Consider the following 20,772-nt stretch of genomic DNA (forward strand, 5'->3'; position numbering starts at 1 on the left):
ATTAAAGTCAGAATTCTGAGAAAAAAGTCAGAATTCTGAGATTAAAGACAGAATTCTGAGAAAAAAGTCAGAATTCTGAGATTAAAGTCAGAATTCTGAGAAAAAAGTCAGAATTCTGAGAAAAAAGTCCGAATTCTGAGATTAAAGTCAGAATTCTGAGAAAAAAGTCAGAATTCTGAGATAAAAAACATTTGAGACTTTTATTTCATTTGAAGAATAAAGTGAGAATTCTGACTTTTTTTCTCAGAATTCTGACTTTACAAAACAAACATGGAGGAGGACTGAAATCCTTACCTGGCTGCCCTAGTGTGTGTAAAAGTTGCAGCAAAAATAAAATACAAGGAAAAGAATCAAGATGAAGTCCTGTCTGATGTAAAGTTAAAGTTGTGCTTATATTTGTGAGCCATGAAACCTTGTAACATCGGGTCAGTGACACTACTCGGTCTGCTCGCTCCCATTGGTTGTTGTCGGTGTTCAGTCTGACCTTGAGATGTAATAATCAACAGATTTGGTATTTATAATTTGTAATCAGGGAGGCTCTGTTGCTGTTGGGAGCAGAAAGTAAACATGTGGACACACCACCCCTGAGGATTATTTGGACAAGTAATCGTTTGCGACAAGCCTAGACCATGAGCACGCCCCCTGTTAATCAGAGAGGGGCTTTAAATCATTTAGTGTGTGGCCAGCCTTAAACCATTTGAAATAATGATAACACATTGGTATCATCAATCAGGAAAGATCTTAAAAATCAGTATCCGCCCTGATTTTCACAATTCACACATCTCTAATCACAGGTATTACTTCTGCCTAGATATGGATCTTAGGGATGCTGTCAGCACACACATGTTGTCTTGTGTTGCAGTGCAAAACTGAGGCAACGGCAGTCTTTCTAGTGTCCAGGACTTCTGCCCTGGATGGAGAGTTACCTTTTCTCTCTATTTCCTATCTGTGCATAGCCTGATCCCCAAAAACATGGTATAAATATACACATACTGTACATTTGTTTAAATATAAATACCAGGTCAGGAAATAAAAGTTTGACTGACATACCTCAGCAACAGTATATTTTGCTCCAAGTTTGACACATCTGGGGTTGCATCACACATTATAGAATAGAATGTTGTTTCTTGCCTTTCCCTCAAAATAGTGTTTAGGACACGTTGAGCACAAAGTTCAATAAATTCGTTTTGGCTGTCAGGTGAAAGGTAGTGAGCTTGGAGCCTCTCTCCCTGTTGCCGGTGCTCTCTAATGTTTTGTAAATGGTCATTTAGGATACCATCATACTTTGCCAACAGCTCAGTTATGCCAAGAAAATTTCCATTGTCTGGCTCATCTAGTGTATTTGTGCTGCCCCTGAATGGCAGATTCCTGAAGGCTAAGTACAGTGTTACATCCAGCAGCCGCTTCAGTAGTGCTTTGTTTTTTGTTGATTTCTGTCTCCATCAATTTTTGTTGTTGGCTGTCAATTCCAGAAGTCTGTAGGACAGAATGTTGTAGGTTCTTCCATTTTCAATAACAATGTTTGTGTGCACGGTTTCTTTCACGCTCTGGAAATCTCTCATAAAGCTTTCTGTATTTTATATTGGATATTTTCATCCCATCTGTGGAATTTAGTGCACTAGTCGACTTTTTTTCTACTTCAAAGGAGAACAGCAAGCATGATAGGCAAAATAAGGCCGTTTTTGAGCTGCTTTATATTATCCAATCCCTATCGATTTTTTCCCGTCCATTGTGGGATGTGGAATACGTCAAATAGTTTGGGAACTCCCTGCCCTCTGCATCTGCTGGCAATTCCTTTGCCCTCTCTGAGAAAGGCATTTGTTTTGCCATCACACTTACGAGGTTCACTCTATCAGTTGGTCATTTTAGTTGGCCATAATGCAGCATCACTGAAATTAAGTGTCTGAGCAGTCTCTGATGCATCCTGCTCAGAGTCTCTGACGGGGCAGCAGGCCCCTCCCGCTCCACTGTGACCCCCCCTCTCTCTCTATCTCTCTCTTCTCTCTGGTTGGCAGCCTGACTCTGTCCCTCCGTTCCGGGCAGCGGGCTCCTCCCGCATCACTCTCTCTGTCACCTGACTGCAGCTGGATCTCTCGCCTCTCTGTCTCATCCTCTCTGACGGAGCTACCAAACTCAACTGTTTCTGTCAAAGATAATCTGTTGTGTCAGGCTTTTATACAAGCTAATGGATGTTAACATTAGAGCTGGCCAGTTAAGTGACGTTACAAGGCTGGTAAACGTTGGCTGCGCTGTTTCTTACCTTGCTCTACGTTGACTTTAATAGTTCCAGCTTCACCGTCACCACCTTTTTAAAATATTTGTTAAGAGAATCCCTCAGGCCTCTATTTTCCTCTTCTCTTCTTCTCTTTTCTTTTCTTTTCTTTTCTGAGCACCGGACTTGTGCTGACTGGACATTTTGAGCGCACTGAACTTCAAAGCAAATGACAACATCAAATTTGGATCAGTGGCCAAACCATTTTTGTGTCGGGGGTGGGGGGGTTCTCCTTGACAAAACAAATAAAAAGCTTCATGTAACTCAAAAATTACATGTTTTTTCCACAAATAGGCCTATTTTGAAAAACTTTGAAAAATTATTTCATAATTTAATGAAGGCCCAGTTTGCCCACCCTGGGCCCGGGACAACAGACACGTTTGTCCCCCCCTATCGGCGGGCATGATCTAATCGATATTCCTTATTTCTGGGTTAAAAAAAAGCATGCATAAACATGTTAAGGCTCTTAAAGAAAGCAGCACAGTAACAAGAGAAGGCCGCCTAAAACTGTCCCAGACTGAGAAGAGAGTGGCTGTGATACCTCAGGTATCATTAGAGTTGAAAACTAATTAGAAGTGATTGGAGGGGGCAGACAGAATTATGCTGGATAGTAACTTATTACATTTACTCAAGTTACTGTAATTGAGAAGCTTTTTGTTTTTGTGTACTTGTACTATGTATTTGTACTATTTTGAATGTAATTCTACTTTTACTTAAGTATATTTGGAAGGAAGTATTGTGCTTCACAATATTTTAAAAAGCATCAAGTACTGAGAAAAAATATAACATTTGAAGTCAGCATGAGAGCATGCATAGAGCAAATCAGCTGGCTGTCAACAGATGAGGGCTTGCATTAGAGCAGCTGATCTGGGCAGCGCTTGATTCCATGGCCTGCCTGAACTAACACTAAAAGTCCAATTTAACGACTGACAAGGCAAATAGACAATGATTTCCAGGTATTTGGGGATGCCAATCAGATTTCAAGGGGCCCTGTTAAACCCTAGCTGCCACTAGCTCAGCCTCTTGAATATTACTGGTATTGCTATATGCTACCTAAAATCATCAGGGAGTTAGCAAACAAGATGTGACTATTTTGATTGACACTATTTTTGCATGTACATTGTTGTCTTAGTATAGTCACAAAAAACACATTAACTGTGCTGAAACTATGAAGTACAGTAGAGCACAAGCTTGATGTTTAAATGTGGGCCATATTTCATGTTATTTCAAGAGTTTGCAGGCGGACAGATCAAAATTGGACTGTGGGCTGCGTTTGGCCCCAGGGCCAAAAAAAAGACAAAAACAAAATAAAACATGAAAGATCCTGTTCAACATAACAAAAAACGCTTTCAGAATTGCAGACAGCTTTTGAATTTCAAATTGAGCAAAATATATTAACTCTTAAAATAACAAAAAACACTATTAACAAATTCAAATTAAAAACATACCCAACTACAATAAGTTGTATTTTCAAACTACTCCATGACTATTTTTTTTTTTTTTAAGAAAAACAAATGTGTTATTCTGTCACCCCTGCATAAGTCAGGGTGCAGGCCCTCCTAACCAAAAAGTTTTGATTCATCCCTGCTGTTAAACTTATGTAACATTGTAACATTGTGTGACTTGTCTAACTGCTGGAAACAGAGGTCTGTTGATGGGACAGGAGGGCAGATAGAAAGGAAAGGGACTAAAGTTTGACCAACCTAAACATCAGAAAACTTTTTATTTCTCCTTCAATGATCTGAACCCCAGAGATGCTGTAACGCCGCTCCTGCTAGAAGTGTCTCTGCTTTGATAGCCTTCAACACGATCAATACAGAGACTGACCAACCAGAGAAACAACCACAGACAATACAGGAGGTAGAGCTTCAAGTTCCTGCATGGTCTGATCATTTATAAATGATCTTGTATCATGCAAAGCCCCGCTCTCTTTTATAAAAGGCCATAACTCACTGATGATCTCTCCCTGCCTTCACTATAAAGATAAACCAAAAATGTGCATCCAGATAATCACAAAGAGGGAATTCTCAGAAACAGAATGAAAATAATCAACATCATAGATACCATGGGAGCGACATGCTGCTTGAGTCAAATAAAATATCAAAGAGGGTGAGTGAATTAAAGCTACCTGCCTCTGTACCTTAGGTCTAAATAACTCAGAGGAATATCTTTAAAAAATGCCACTTGGGATAAGATGGGATAAGACGAGGAAAAAACTTCTTAAGGTAAAGAGTAGGGCTGAACGATTTGTGAAAATAATCTAATTGCGATGTTTTTTGTTAATTTTATGACTGCAATTTAATATTTGATTATTTTTAGGTTCCTTATCTTGTGTATTGTTCAACAAATACAGGCAATAAATCATTCTATATTATAACAAACACAATATTAGATTAATTAAACTAGACATGAAAGATTTAAAAAAATTGTAATCATGATTTGGCTCTCTAGCTAGAGAATTTAATATTAAATTGCTATACGGAAGGGGATGATAATTTTTTATGTTATTCTCATTTTGATTTAGAAAATCATTCATGAACAGGAAATGTAGTATTTTGTAAACTATTCCAACAAAAGACACTTGAATGCATGCATAATGTGTGGAGCAAAAAAAAATCTGCTGCAAAATAATTCTATCAAACTGGTATTTTGACACATTTCAGGTTAAGAAAAAATTCATGTACTGGCGCTGCATCACAGATAGGCGTATAGGTTTTGCAGCTTTTGCCATGTGAGATGTATAAAATTCCTATGCTGCAAACATCGAGTATAAATTACATGGAAGTTTAGTGCTGCCAGCGTGCAACTCTCTCTGAATGCCTCTCTCTCAGTGGAGAGCTCACTCCCTGCCCATCCAGAAAACTCTCCTCCGAGCATGCATGTTCTTGTATCAGCAAAGGTGAATGAACATGGGAGACAGACAACGAGAAACAGCCCCAGATCTATCATATGGCAGTGGTTTGTATTTAAAAAGCAAGGCGTCAAACAAAACATGGTAATCTATTATTACACAGCAACATTAGGCATTGATTACAGCAGCTGTGACACAACATATTGCCAAGGACATGACCCCAGTAAGTGTAGTTGAAAAGCATTGATTTAAAAGAACTATAAAAATAAAAGACACTCGACTCAAAGAGTGATTTGCATTGATGCAGTTTTTTTGGCTGAAAACTCCTTGCCAGAGTTCTACATGTCAGAGAGAAGCTGGCCCAGCAGCTCACAAATGTGATCCACTTCTCCACAACTGTGCAGCCTTATCTCAGCCTAACAGTTCATAAACTCAACAACTGGGAGTTAAACATTTGTGCCTCCAAATGAGCCTTTTTCCCCAATGATCACACACAAGAGCTTCTTGCTAAGATGCTCTCATGTCATGGAATTTGTCAGAAACTGGTCTAGTGTTCATCAGCACAGATAACAGGCCGGATGTATAATCTAAGTTTTGAGCCTGAATTAATCAACAAGACTGCAGTGTTTGGACCATCAGCTGTATCTGGCTGTTGGTGAGGTTTTCTGTAGGTTTGTTTCAAGGTTAATGAGGAAAATAATTATCATTTTTATTATCAACAACAGTCAAAATAACAGAAAATTCAGGATTCAGAAATTTCCATTCACAGTAGGGTTGGGCGATATATCAAATATACTTGATGTATCCTGTTTTTTTGCCACGCACGATGTATAAGATGACTGTATCGCGAATATCTGAGTATAAATTATGTGGAAGTTTTTCTGCTGTCAGCATGCATTTCACACTGGAGTTTCGCTTCTCCCATTGTACCTGAATGTATCTCTCACAGCAGACAGCTCTCTCTCTCTCTCTCCTCTGCCCATCCAGAAAAGCGCTTCCTTTGCACATGTGCCTTTTTGTACCAGCGACGAGAGAAGCAAGGGAGAGGAAGGTAAACAGAGCAGCGCGGCGAGACAGACAACAAGAAACAACACTGGATCTGCAGCATTGAGCAGTCATTCAACTTTGAAAAGAGGTTGAACTCATGTGGTATTCATTAAAAATACGTCACAAGATGTCCGAATAGTAGTAGCGGCAGTATCACAGCATGCCGCTAAAGACATGAGCCCAGTGTTGTTGAAAAGCCAGGATTTAAAAATCTCATTACGACACTTAACCCAGAATACATGATTTGCCTGGGCGCGAACATTTTGCTGAGAACTCCCTGTCAGAGTTGTGCATGTCAGAGAGAAGACGGTCCAGCAGCAGACAAATGTGATCCACTTCTCCACAGCTACGGAGACTTATTTTAGCCTTACAGTTCAAAACACAGACAACAAGTAGTTAAAATGTTCCGGCCTCCAGACAAGCTTTTCCCCCCATGATCACACAGGAGAGCTTTTTGAATAAGGTGTAAAGACGCTCTCATGTTATGAACTTGTCAGAAACTGGTCCAGCATTGATCAGCATGGATAACAGACTAATATAATCACAGCTGTGAGCCTGAATAGTGGACTAGACTGCAGGGGTTTGGCCATCGGCTGCATGCAGGATTGGTGAGTTTTGTGTAGGTTTGCTTCACCCTTAATGAGGAAAATAATCATTTTATTATCAGCAATAGTAAACATAACACAGAAAACATTTAAGGACTTTCCATACACTGTAAAATACAGAGTATTTCATGATTTATGTATTTTTGATTTATTAGTAAAAGATTGAGTGAAGTCCTTTACAAAATAAGACTGCTAAATTTGACTTTATATTGATTTTTACTCTTTCTGTAAGCCATTATATTAAAAATCCAATAGACTGTCTATTTTAATCATCAAACTGGTGTCATATGGGGCTGAATTAAATACAGCTGCTGAGAGGACATTTCAAAATATCGCTACATATATATTGTGTATCAGAATATAGCAAAAATATATCGGGATATCAATTTTAGGCCATATTGCCCAGCCCTAATTTATAGTAGAAGACAGAGTATTTCATGATTTATGTATTTTCACCTTCAAGCCTGTCATGTCATTATTCATTTTATTTGTAAAAGCTTATGAGTGAAGTCATTTTCAAAATAAGAAAGTGTGCTTAATTTAACTAGATACTGATTTTACCCTTTCTGCATGCACTTTTTTTTTAAATCCATAAATTTAGTCATCATATTGGTGTCATCTTATTCAAAGGGCTGAATCCATATATTTAGAGGTGATTTCAAAATATCACAACATACATCATGTATTGTGATAAGGGCTGAACGATTTGGGAAAATATTAATAATCTAATTGCGATTTTTGTACCCAATATTGCAAATGCAATTTGAAATGTGATTATTCTGTAAGTTCCTTATCTTATGTATTTTCCCACACACACAGGCAATAAACCATTCTATATTACAATCAACACAATATTAGACTAAACAAGGGCTGAACAATTTTCAAAAAATACCTTATTGTGATGATTTTGACTGGTAATGCAAAGTGGATATGAATTTTTGTTTTGAAGGGAGTGATCATTTTTATGTCATTCTTATATTTAATAAGCAAATAGTATAAAAATGAAGAATATATGATTTTTTTGTTGACTATTCTTAAAAAATGGCACTTGAATGATTGCATGATTATGTAGTGCATGATATCTCTGCTGCAAAAAAGGGTTTTAAACTGGTATTTTGACATAAATCAGGTTCAAACCCTGAAAACATCAGGTTAAAGAAACATTGCGCCTTCTGTGATCTGAAAATTGCAGCAGGCCATATTGCAATTTAATTTCATTTTGATTAATTTCCCAGCCCTAACTGTGATACAGTCAAACACTATTGCAATATTTATTTTAGGTCGTATTGCCCAGCCCTAGTCAGAGACACATCATAAAGGAAGGGGCAAAGTAGCCATGCTTCAGACAGTGAAACAAAAAACAGACATCATTGCTCTGCTGGAGAAAAACAAGTGCACTGATATTCCATTAAGGGATTTTGTGCCTTTCATTTGGACTGGCCGGGAGTCGCCTTCAGTTGGCGAGCACCAAAAATGTGTTTTCATTCAGCCTGGCATGTATCAGACATGTTGGCCTCGATCCCTTAGAACTTGTCTCCTGCTGTTTTCAAGTCTCACCAGGGCAGACACCCTGCAAAATCCAGCACAAAAGAAGGGGAGTGCAATCTAAATCCTGGTGGTTGCCATCAACAATGTTAGTATGATCATTCTCACTTAACACATGCTCACATGAATGTGGTATTAAAGCAGCCCTCAGTTTCCAGGCTAACAGGGAGAGAGACGTGCATCACTGACTTTTAATTGATTAGACCCAAAACCTCTTTGTAAACAAACAGAAAATATAACAACCCCTGACGTCAGCTCGAGGTGGAATAGTGCTTACACCATTCTTTTTGAACAGCCAGTCATTTGTGCAACATTTATGTCAGCTGAAGTGTAAAAGTGTAGCACAGACGTCTTCCTGAGTGGGATGATGATGTATGTGATGTTGAGGCAGGTGACAACTACATGATGTCTGATGAAAAGAATCCACACCTTCACTGGTAGCACGGCTGTGATTCAGCTGGTCAGTGACATCACACAACAGCATGAATCAGTATCTTACAAAAGGGAAGAAGGCCCACCGGCATCATCACCGCTCAATCCAACACGAAAGAGTCTTACAAGAAATACCAGAGTCAGCGCTGAGGCCATCACCATTCATGTAAACAAACACTTAAATACAGCATGTCTAAATAAGGTAAATATAACAGTCTCTCTTTCCCTTTAACTATTCTACCAGAGGAAATGATCATCTGAGTCAAAGGCAGGAGACTGCCATGAACATGAATGCACAGAAGAGAATCATCCGCTTACATTGCATGGTATGATTATAAAACATCACAACCATACGACCAGAGTTCTTGAGGAGTCTAATGGTTAAAAAAGGTCACTATTCAGTTCAACAAGGAAAAAGCAACAAGAAGCTGTGGCTGCATATTTCTAGGTTTTTCTTATTGGTTACTCTGAACAGTCAGCAGTGACAGTTCCAGTTCAATCCACTTTGTATTGTTTGAAGATTCCCCCTGATAGATGATGGTCTGTAGTTAACGGAACATTAAACAATATTTGAGCAAAACCAATGCAAAATAAAAAAAAACAACACAGAAATGAAGAACATCTCCTGATTTGAAATCATAAAATAAATACAACATAAAAGTAAAATTAAGCAGGTACATCCTGGAGCAACAAGTGCATCCAGAGACTTTTTAAAAGCAGCTCAGAGAAGTTGAGGAGAGGGATGAGAGGCGGCAGGTGCTGTAGCTCAGCCATGTTTTCTGGATAAATTCTAATGCATGCAACTTTTCATCTCTGAGTATTTTGTTGTGCCTCCTTCTTCTTCTTCAGTTGTGGTTTTACTAAATAGTTAAAAGAATAACTGCAACCTAGGCTGGGGCATGGATACCTTGATGAGTTATGGCCATGCTTGTTTGCTTTTTTCTCTCCTTTCAGACAAATGGCATCCAAACTGTGACAGTACAAACACCATTAGACACCTAATTGCTCTCCATCAAATTTACCCAAAAATACCACCCAAAAGTGACACAATATCCTCAATCAAGACTGGGCGAAATGTGATGACACAACACAGCCAATAACTACTGTACCAACAATACAGATTTTGGTGCTTCATGTCACTAACCCACCACCCCGACACGACCTTAACTACTCTAAATGAAACACAATAACTTTCAAACTGGTAAACTTCTGCTCTGTCTGCGTTTTCCTACTTAGAAAACAGTCACACTGAATGGCACATTCACTTGGTCTTCTAAAGAAGCAAGACCTGCTTCCTTTACTTGTTTGTTCTATCTTCATGTTTTTAACATATTCCTTTGAATCATTTAGCAGTTACCATGATACCAAGGCATTTTTTATTTATCCACAGACTTTTAACAGTCTTAAATCTGTAAAAAGTATCCATTCAGGCTTTGCTAGTGCATGGGCATCATTGATTTAGCTCCAATATTGGAAAAAAAAGACTAGGGAAGCCCAATATTGCAATTAGCCAATATCTGATATGCCAATATTTCCTCCTTAAACGAATACTTATACCAAAATAAACAGCTTTAACAACATGTTAGTTCACAGAAACAATCCTGACCTCCTATTTCCACATACTCCATCTGTGCAGTACTCCATATGAGAAGTGCACTGCAGATCAAATCGCTCCCTCTCTAGTCAATCTTTGCAGTTTTACTGCATGCACTCTGGTCCATCTCCAGCACCACTCTGCTCTGCTCCATTTAAAATATGCACAAGCTCTATATTCAGCAGAGGCCACTGCTAAAATGTGTGAATCCATGTAGAGAAGATCAGTCCAAACAGGAGGAGGAACACGCAAAGCATGGTGTTGAAAATAATCATTTCCACAATGCATCATGATGAACGATTCTGCATTGATACAAAGGCTTTTCATAGTTGATGCAGACAGACACTGCAGCTGGACCTACCATAAATATTCAAACAATAATCTGTTTCACTTCCAAATGAGGCTGCATTCAATATATTTCAACAGTAGTCTGTTTTAAATGGCAAAACCTTTCCTGTCTTTCATCAGTCATCCTATGTTTGTAATTGTTCAAGCAAATATTATGGCAGCATTACATGTTTGGTGTCAGGCTTCCTCACTCCACCCAGATTTATTTTCCATACAGAACTGAGGAGTGATGAGATAACATCTTAAACCCCCTGCTGGAGCCTACAAGTGGATGCTGGGGTGGAGGTGGGCTGAAGGCAAGAACGCAGTGCAGATTCAGGACAGAGCTGGCAATTGCAGAGCAGAGGAGGAGACTGGAAATCTTGCAACTTAAATAGACCAATGAATTAGAAAGATGTGAGTCATGTGATTTGATTGTGATGCATGTGAGATGTGAATCATTAGGCTTGAGATGACTGCCCGCAGACGTCGCACTATTCATATTTCAGTCATGTGACCCTACTCAATCAATCTAATATTCTCAGTGCTGCAGACTGCACTTCTGACAGAAATTTAGGAGATATGGAGCAAGTCAGTGAGAATTTTTTTTCCTGAGGATCTTATTGACGATGTTGTGCAAAATACAAACATGTATGCAGTCCAAAAAGAAAAAGGAAATCTGGCCTTGACAAACGCTGAAAAGAAAACATTTCTAGGAATAGATATGATCACGTCATACATCAGAAACTCAAGATCAAGGATGGACTGGTCATCACAGTAAGGTCTTTGTCCAGATTTGATAGCAGATGCCATGTCAGTGAACAGATCTGAGGAGATTCTGACGTACATTTACTTTGTTAATTATTCACAGAAGGCCAGAAATACTGACAGGCTCTTCAAAATCAGACCAGTGATGGATGCACTTGAGAAAACCTTCCAGTCTGATGACCAGTACATCCTCAGCTCCTTCTTGCTCAGGTCTTTCATACTCAGCTCTTATCTTCAGCACCCCTGGCTCCCTTAGCATCCTCACCTCTTCTGTCACGACTACTAGCATTAGCTAATCCTCTTTTTCTGGCAACCACTCATCATCACTATGGTATTTGCTACACTGTCTAGTAGGCCTTACTATCACTCTCTGCTCTTGAGCACTACGAAGCATATTAAGAGAAACAAAAACCAGCAAATTACATTCTAATAACTTAAATACATTCATCTACAGCCAGAAAAGTTATTACAGATGTAGTATTTTGAAGAACAAGTCACAGTACTAGTATTGAATTGTATACAGTATATAGTTAGTCGTGCATGATGTCCAATTTAGTGGGCAGATTAATAATTAGAACATCTCCCAAGCTAAAATCAGCACTTTGAAAATTTGACAATGGCATGACTCCTTAGACAGTACTTGATGTTGTATTTTTTTTCATATCTTAGCATAGAAGGCTTTTGTTGATATTCCAGAAGAACTGACTGGCCACTGGCCATCTTGGTTTGAAGAGGATATAAACGCAAATAATATGCATGTAAATATCGACCTATATCAGCTGTGAAAAATTTACCCATAGCCTTTATGGGCCTATATTGACTGTAAATATCGGCCTATATCCTCTATAAATATCATCCTATATCTGAGGTAAATATAGGCCCAAATTCACTGAAAATATCTGCCTATATATGCTGTAAATATCAGCCTATACCCGCTGAAAATATCGGCCTTTATAAGCTGTAAATATGGACGTTTATAAGCCATAAATATCTACCTTTACTGGTTGTAAATACTAACCTATACTGACCTTAAGTATTTACTGAGAATGGCTGTAGAAATTGACCCATATCCTCGGAAAATACCAATCTTTAAGAGCTGTCAATATAATGGCTTTAAATATAGACCTAGATTGACAGTAAATATTGGCCTTTGTGAACTGGAAATATCAGCCAGTATCTGCAGTAAATATCAACCTATATCAACTGTAAATATCAACCTGTAACAAATGTAAATATCGAATATTATGGGCACTAAATATTGGCCCATATAAGATGTTAATATCAATCTATATACACTGGAAATATCAGCCTATATTGGTTATTATCAACAAATATTGGCTTTAGTTACTGATCAAGACCAGTTGTAAATATTGACCTATATCAAAAGTAAATATCAGTCAATATCTACTGAAAAGATAATAGCCCATAGTGACTATAAATATTTACCTCAATTTACATTAAATATTGGCCTTTATGGGCTGTAAGAATCTGCCTATATTTGCTTTAAATATGGACCTAAATCAACTGCAAATATTGGCCTATCTCAACTTTAAATATCAATCTTTATCAGCTGTCAATATCGAGTTTTATGGACTGTAATTATTGATCTATATCAACTGCAAATACTAGTTTATATCGACTGTAAATATCAACCTATATCGACTGTGAATATTGACCCAGATTGACTGTAACTTCTGACCTATTTGACTGGGAATATTGACCCATATCGACTGCAAATACCAACCTAAATGTCTGTATTTATTAGCCTTTAGAAGCTTTAAATATTGGACTATATCATCTGTAAATACTGACCTATATTAGCTGTGAATATTGACCTAGATTGGCTGTAAATATAGGCCTATATTGACTGTAAATACAAGCCTATATCAAATGTTATACCAACCTTCATCAACTGTAAATATCCATCAATTCTGCAAAATTCAATGGCATATATCAACTGTAAATATCAACCCTAATCAGCTGTAAATATCAGCCTTTGTAGGCTGTAAATATTGAATTATATCAACTGTAAATATCAATCTGTATTGACTGTAAATATAAGACTACATCTACTGTATATCAACCTATATAGACTTTAAGCACAGGCCTAGATCAGCTGTGAATATCAACCTATATCAAAAACAAATATCAGCCAGTATCTATTGTATATATTATGGCCTATATTGACTGCAAACCTATATTCAAAGTTAATACCAGCCTTTATGGGCTATACACATTGGCCAATATCGACTGTAGATGTCTGTCTAAATCAACTGTAAATATCAACCTATACTGTAACACCAGCCTTTATGGGCTATACACATTGGCCAATATTAGGTGTAAACATTGACCTATATGGACTGTGTAAATATCGGCCTTTATGGACTGTAAATATTTGCCCTTTATCGTCTGTAAATATATCAGCTGTAAATATTGCCCTAGATCGGGTGTTAAAATCTACCTGTTTTGACAGTAAATATCAGCCTTTATGGGCCTTACCTGGCCAGGAAATTACCTAGTCCTGCAGAACTACTAAACAGTTAGCCAGATGAAGGGAGACGGAAGTCTAGAGGCATCTTATACTGAGCTAACAGGCTAGCTGAGCCGCTTTAACAGCTTCTCTCATTCATTTTGTCATAAACAAGTTTTTTGATGGCAACGCTGATATACTATTATGAAAAGAAACCTTGTGGGGTAAGAATAATGATGTGCCGTACATGAACAAGCTGGTTCTACTAGCCAGCTCATTCATGAACAACAGGAGCTATCTCTAGTTTGAGAGCCAGGTTTTACATCATTGTTGTTTTTTTTATCCACATTTAAAAAGTCAAACTGGTACCAAAAGAAGAGCCATTTAAGAGCCAAAAGTTCAGCTCCTATAACTGAGCCTAGCAAATGTCCCAGATCTCTAAAAAGAGACAGATTTCCCATCATAATGAGCGAGGCAGGATGAACATTTGCTGCCAAACCACAAACAAGATTCACGACAAAATGTCCACTTGGTGAAAATGGACCATATGTGAGTATTGTCTGACGCCACTCCTACAGACTTTACACAAAAGGCTTTTTAATGCTGTTTCTCTGTGAGATTTTTCTTTTTTTGTTTTTTCCTGGACATGTCACTACTTTCAGGACTTAAAGTAGCTCATTACTGGTTTTTTTTGTCACAGTTTGGGCAGGTGGCACAGCTGTAAACAGTACAAAACTGGGATTTTGATAGTGTTTCCCTATCTAGAAATCACTTTCTACTCCCATCTGGAGTTCTTTGCTGTGACATGACGTCATCTTGCAAAGCCAATCAACATTTAGTTCGTCATGTTAGTTTTAAAAATAAGTATTCATGATTTCATATTCTTTTGACATCTGTGTCACGTTTTTTTAATAAAGGGATGGAAATAAAGATCTAAATCATTAATTAAATGAAAAATGAATCAGCAGATTAATCGATGAACAAAGTTGCAGCTCTACTCATGAGGCTGCACAGAAAGTTACTTACACTGGGCTTGAATTCAAAGAGCAGTGGTCCACCATCATCTCGGGGAGAAAATCCAGCTTAAAAGAGGCCATTTCAGACGATCGGTTTTGACTCTTCTTCTTGAACACAGTGGAGTTAAAGTGACTTAGTGATCAGATATCCGTGGTACACTCCAGATTGCACACTAGTCGGTAAATCCCAGGTGAAGGTATCAAAAGGAAGACCACGCTAATCAAAAAAAAACAACAACAACGTACTTAAGCAAACCAATCCACACGGAGGACCCGACCAATGAACACGAATACAGCACACAACAAGTGGCGAGGAACCACGTTTGTTTAAGACTGGAGAGGAGCACGAATGACAGACACAAAGCGACAGGCCTTCAGGTCAGATTTCCAGGTTCTGGGACGGGGACGAACCACAGAGGGCTGCTGGGATCACTGGGGCCACAGCGAGTAATGGCCATTTGGTGTCCCACAATCAAAATGCTGATGGTCCACAGCCTTTGTGAACATTTCTCCTAGACCAGCAGATCTGGCTGCAGTGTCAGATAAACAGCGTGTCAGATTGATGGCGATAAGGCCCAGTGGGCAGAGGGAATGAAAGAGGGAGTGAATAGTACTCCCCAGCCGCTGGCTAATCCCTGGACTAGCCATACCAGGGCCGGACAATTGGGTTCCGGCCTGAGGGGGGCTGTGTTTACCCTGTTGTCCTTCAGGCTGCATGTGATTTGTGTGTGTGAAAAAAAGAGGGGAGCCAATGTTAAACGACACAGGCTTTTGTCTGTGTGCACATCGCAGCACATACGAGTTTGCATGCACTTACACACCCACTCCTATTAAACCAGAAAAACGCCAGCTGTGCCAACACTGCCTATGCAGTTAAAAAAAAAAAACTGAGCTTTTTCATGTGTCATGATATATTGCAGAAATGCAACAACTGAAAATTAGGGCTAATACCAAAATCCAAAATAAATTAGTCTATGCAGATGTTTATTTTCAATACTTTTTTGGTGTCACCCAAGAAGGCTAATGTTTTCTCCACATTTGGCCATGAAATCAGATCAGGTTTTGTCTAACAGGACACTTTTTCTGCCTTATAAAACTTATTTGAATCAGCTTAAAGGTAGACTAGATGACAGCATAAAGTTAATTCAACACAAAAGATAAACATTTAGAACTGACATCTATTCATGCCAGAATCCTAGAACAGAAGAAACAAGAGCTTATTTTAGTTCAGATTAGTGGTTCTCAGCTGGGGGGTCAAGACACAAAGCGGGTTACAGAGCTACTCTCAGTGGCAAAAAGTCCATGATGCACAGCAGACAATCATCGGATCAGTGTTTCCCCTCCATTCCTTTAGAGTGGTGGGACAGAGTGACCATGGGAGAACTACATTGACTGCACACTGACTCGCTGGGATGGTCACACATCCTACGTGTTATCTCGACTTAATTTAATGCACAACAGATCCTAAATGCATCCTCCTGGTAGTCTAAATCAGAGGTTCTCAAACTTTTCAGCCAATGACCCCCAAACAACAAAAACAGAGGACCCTAACTATAGCGGCGATTTGTTCTTTTCAATTAACAAACAATTTCAAAACTCAAAAATCAAAGCGACCACTGTGGCCCGGGGATGGTAGATCTTACGCAGGATCAAAAATTTCAATGTCCATGCAAAACTTATAACTTTTGAGGCGTTTATTCACAAAAGCTTCTCACAAACAATTGGTGTTCTCCCTCTCTGTCTGACTCATGCCTTCCTGGTAAAAAACCATTCACCTTCCCCGGTGCACGCCCATCCTATCCTACCTGCCCATAATATAGACGTCACCTTGTGCAAAACTACCAAATATATCAAAACAAAAGCCCCAATCAATAATTAATTACTCTATACGATAACATTAGCTGTATCAAAATTAATCCTTAAATTCTCCCCAAACAAATAATGAATAAATGTAAAATTATCAAACAAAAGAAATGATGTGAATAGCTACAACACTAACTGTGCCTGGAGGTACTAGTAGTTAAAATAGGATGCACAAAACACCATGTACAAATTTACATTACAAGGAGTTTTTTGTCCACATTTGGTAAATTAAAGCTAAAATCTCAAAAACTATGGTTTTATTTTTAAAATGAACCTTTTAAAGGATATTTTGTAGCGATAACAGATAAAATATACAATTTTAAATAACTTCAAATTGCTTTTGGTTCTTTGTAAAGCATCCCATGACCCCTTCTTGCTGTCTCATGGACCCCCCCTTCAGCGGCCCCAACCCCCTCTTTGGGTAACCTGACACCCCAGACAGAGTGTTTCATGCATCTATTGCATTGATATATTTTACATAATCATCTGGGAAACCTCCCATAGAGAGCGTTTGAGGAGGGCGGGAGAAGAGCCAAAAATGTCTTCTCCGCTTCTCTGCAAAGAGTAGCCTACGGTGTGGCTCTTGCTCTTGTTTTAATACAGAAATGTAGTTGAGGTCTGATTAAACTGAGGCTTTTCTACAGCTACATCCAAGCTAACAGCTACTGCTCACAGTTCAACTTAACCCACCACCTGAACGTAAACTCATATCAAAACAGGCTGGCAGAGGAGCGTCATGATAAGTGTTCAGTGTGGCTCTTTGATGTTGGTTTAACCGAGAAATTGTTCCAGTTCTGATAAAACTGGCGCTATACTAAAGCTACATCCGAGCTAACTGCTCCACCAGCTGACAGAACCAACTATCTACCTAGCTATTGACTAAGAGATCAACTAAGCTCCGCCCATAGTGGATTGGCCTATATCTATCTGAAATAGATAACAGAAGCATGAAATCATTTTTTTAAATAACTCTTAAAATTTTCAAAAACCCCTTTCCCAGGCCTAGTTATTCCCCCCTTTACTCTAATAAAAGAGCAGATTATTCACCAGATCCCTTACCTTCCTAGTGCTGAGTTCGGGTCTTCCAAGTTAGGGAGTAGGAGAGTGGGCTTCCCTGTCTGTTCCAGAGGCACATACAAGGTTTCAGGTTCCAGGCTTTCCATCCACTGCTTTAAACTAATGGAGACACACAAAAAAAGACACATATTACAATGAATAAATACATTGCCTTTGATAAATGTCCAGACTTCCCCAGATTTTTACGTATTAAATCTTGAATCCAGATAAACTTTGTGGCTATTCAACAATTCACAAACAAAGTCAGTCCAAAATACAAGCACCTCATGACTGACCAGTTGACTCCACAGTTTCCATAAAATCCAGATTTAAAGTTGCAATGATATTTAAAACTCAATCTGTTTGAAGGGTCTCTCATGTCTAGTTGAGACCAAAGATTTGCGAACATTTTAGAACATCGTTGGGGACAGCTGCAGCTCTCTGAACTAAAAATGAACAGAAAACATCTCGCACACTGCAGGGCTCCAAAAAAATGCAATTATTTATTGCACCAACAGTGCTGCGAACTGAGCCGTCACTACTTGAATCAGGCCGTCTGACGATGTTCCCTGCGATTCAGTTTGTCAAACCGGAAACAGCTGGTTTTAGCAAGCTTTCAAAAGGCTGCCAGGTGGCCCATCACAAGCAGTTGTAAATTTCAACCTGTCTCATTGTCTGAACTTTGGAGGAACAAAACTGACTTCCTGCGCTATGACGCCATTGTGTTCAGTAAAGTAACAATATTAAGTTCCTGTGCAGCTGTGTCACTCTGTTAATCTGAACTTGCCAGTCTTCAAGCAGACTTGGGTACAGTACTGAGAAAAGAAAGCTGCACAATGTTAACATGTTCATTAGGGATGAATGATACTTTCAGCATGGTATGGGCAGATCTATACATTTTGGCAATATTTACAAAATATTAAAATAATATTTACAAAATATGATAGCCAGTATATTGCTTATAAATATCTGTAAAAATGTTCATATCTGCCAATACGATATCATACCCATATTATTATACATCCCTTTTTACATTAAGTAGCATTTGAAAAGTTACCAAAAAAAAAAAAAACTTAAAAAAAGGCCTTTAAAGTTACAACAGTGCCACAATCGCCCTTTGAAGTAGAATTTTATTTTCAAAACTTTTTATTTTTGGGAAAATATAAAGTTACTTTGGGAACAATTCCGTTAAATCTTCATGTTTTTTTTTTAAATGCTACTTAACATTTGTATGTTTTGAGTTTAGAAATACACATTTCAAACCAATTATTATCACTGCATTTTCCCTGTTAACAAAGACTCATGATACCATTCATGGATTATATTGCAATGGCAATCGCAGTACTGCCCAATGTAATTGCAATTGTACATTATTACTAAATCACGCAGCACTAAAAAAAGAGGTGTGACTATCAGCTTAACTGAGTTTGGAAATACTGTCATATCAGATATTTGCAAACCCCTATTTTGTACATTTCTAATGCTCAGGAAACATCTCCTGAAGATCAATATCAATTAAGTGCCATATCCTATAGTTTAAAAATCTTAAAAACTGAATAAATTGCCCAGTCCTACTACTAGGGGACATTGATAAGTCGACTAAAATGCCTAAACATGTTGTTAGTTTCAGCATATGGTCTATGGACCAGTAGTGACTGTAAAATCAGCCCTTCTTCAGTGGTTAATGTTCATTAAATCTTGATCATAACTCACTAAAAACAAACAGCAGAAGTTTAGTGACAGTATGCAAACAATGAGGGGCCATTTTAGGTGACTAAAGTATGGAAGAATGGTTTTATATGTCTCTGTTTATGACACAGGCTGCTCATTCTTTACTGGAGGGGGGCGTTTCAACACAAGGGGAGCAAATTAGGTCTATAACCACTACTTCACTGGTTACGACAGCTGAGAAATACATCTATCTTAAGCAAATTATGCAACCTCATCAACTGTAATGATGTCAGCCATCTATATTAATGTCTAACCATCATTTATCGCGTAAGCAGACTTTTCATAGAGCCCTAACAAGCTGACAGGGCTGTGGCTGACAAGTGCTGGAACACTACAGCTGCTTGGGTATGTTATGGTAACATTAGCTAGCTAGAATAGCTTCTGGATAACTTCACCAAACTTACCCTCGCTCGTTACGGTACTCTTTATTTCACTTGTGCTTGAAAGGAAAAGTCGGTTTGGATGTTTGCTTGCGCTGTCACGTAATTTAAAGAGTGCTTGTTGGAAAAAAAACGAACAGTACTCAGAGAAAACAGTGGTCTGTCACTTCACAGAATTAGCTTATGTTAGCATACTGGGTAAAATGGCTACAGTCTCTCGAGCTGGACTGTACCACTCGACAACAGCTGTAGGGGGGTTCGTTAAACTTTGTTTAGGTTACTTTCTTAAATACATAAAACTGTGCTACGTGTAGATTTATTTGTTTTTATTACATTAATTTCTTCTTAAAAATCAATCTTTGGTGTTTAATGCCAAGCAAGAAGGGACTGGATATTAAGGCGGACTCCCCATACTTACACCGTGATGTGGTCCAGTCCATGGAAGAGCGTCTTGATGAGAAGTACCCACGTTTTCCTTAATTGCTTGTTCTTGTCCATCAAACAGAAATAACACGAAGACTCACATGGAGTTTAAACCAAGAAGAAGGGAACAATGGAAATTTGCTCACTGATATTACTTTTTTTTTTTCTTTAAGGGTCCGTTTCTGATGACGCCGACAGCTGGATATACTCTCTTTGGGCACAAACTTTAAATTAAGAATGCAGACACAACTCAGTACAAATACCATAAATTATTGTTTGGATTAATGGTTTGTGATATTCTATTATTTTAAGTTTTATGAGCTGTAAGCTGTAATCCTAAACATTAAAACACAAAAGTTTTTCATGATATACAAATCTTTTAGATGCACCTG

The 20,772-nt window shown here is 38.4% G+C and overlaps 1 protein-coding gene across 1 annotated transcript in view; it reads right to left on the minus strand.

Annotated features, from left to right (window-relative positions):
* celf1 (cugbp, Elav-like family member 1) overlaps window positions 1–20,132 on the minus strand; it is a 43,729-nt gene extending 23,597 nt beyond the window's left edge. The window contains exons 1-2 of the mRNA XM_041812533.1: window positions 19,982–20,132; window positions 17,850–17,966 (exon numbers count right to left, since the gene is read on the minus strand). Of these exons, the coding sequence (XP_041668467.1) occupies window positions 17,850–17,953 (104 nt within the window). The 5' untranslated portion in view covers window positions 17,954–17,966; window positions 19,982–20,132. The remainder of the gene's footprint in view (window positions 1–17,849; window positions 17,967–19,981) is intronic.
* Between the last annotated feature and the right edge of the window lie 640 nt (window positions 20,133–20,772).

The sequence above is a fragment of the Cheilinus undulatus genome, linkage group 1 (genome assembly GCF_018320785.1).
Source record: "Cheilinus undulatus linkage group 1, ASM1832078v1, whole genome shotgun sequence".
Taxonomy (NCBI): domain Eukaryota; kingdom Metazoa; phylum Chordata; class Actinopteri; order Labriformes; family Labridae; genus Cheilinus; species Cheilinus undulatus.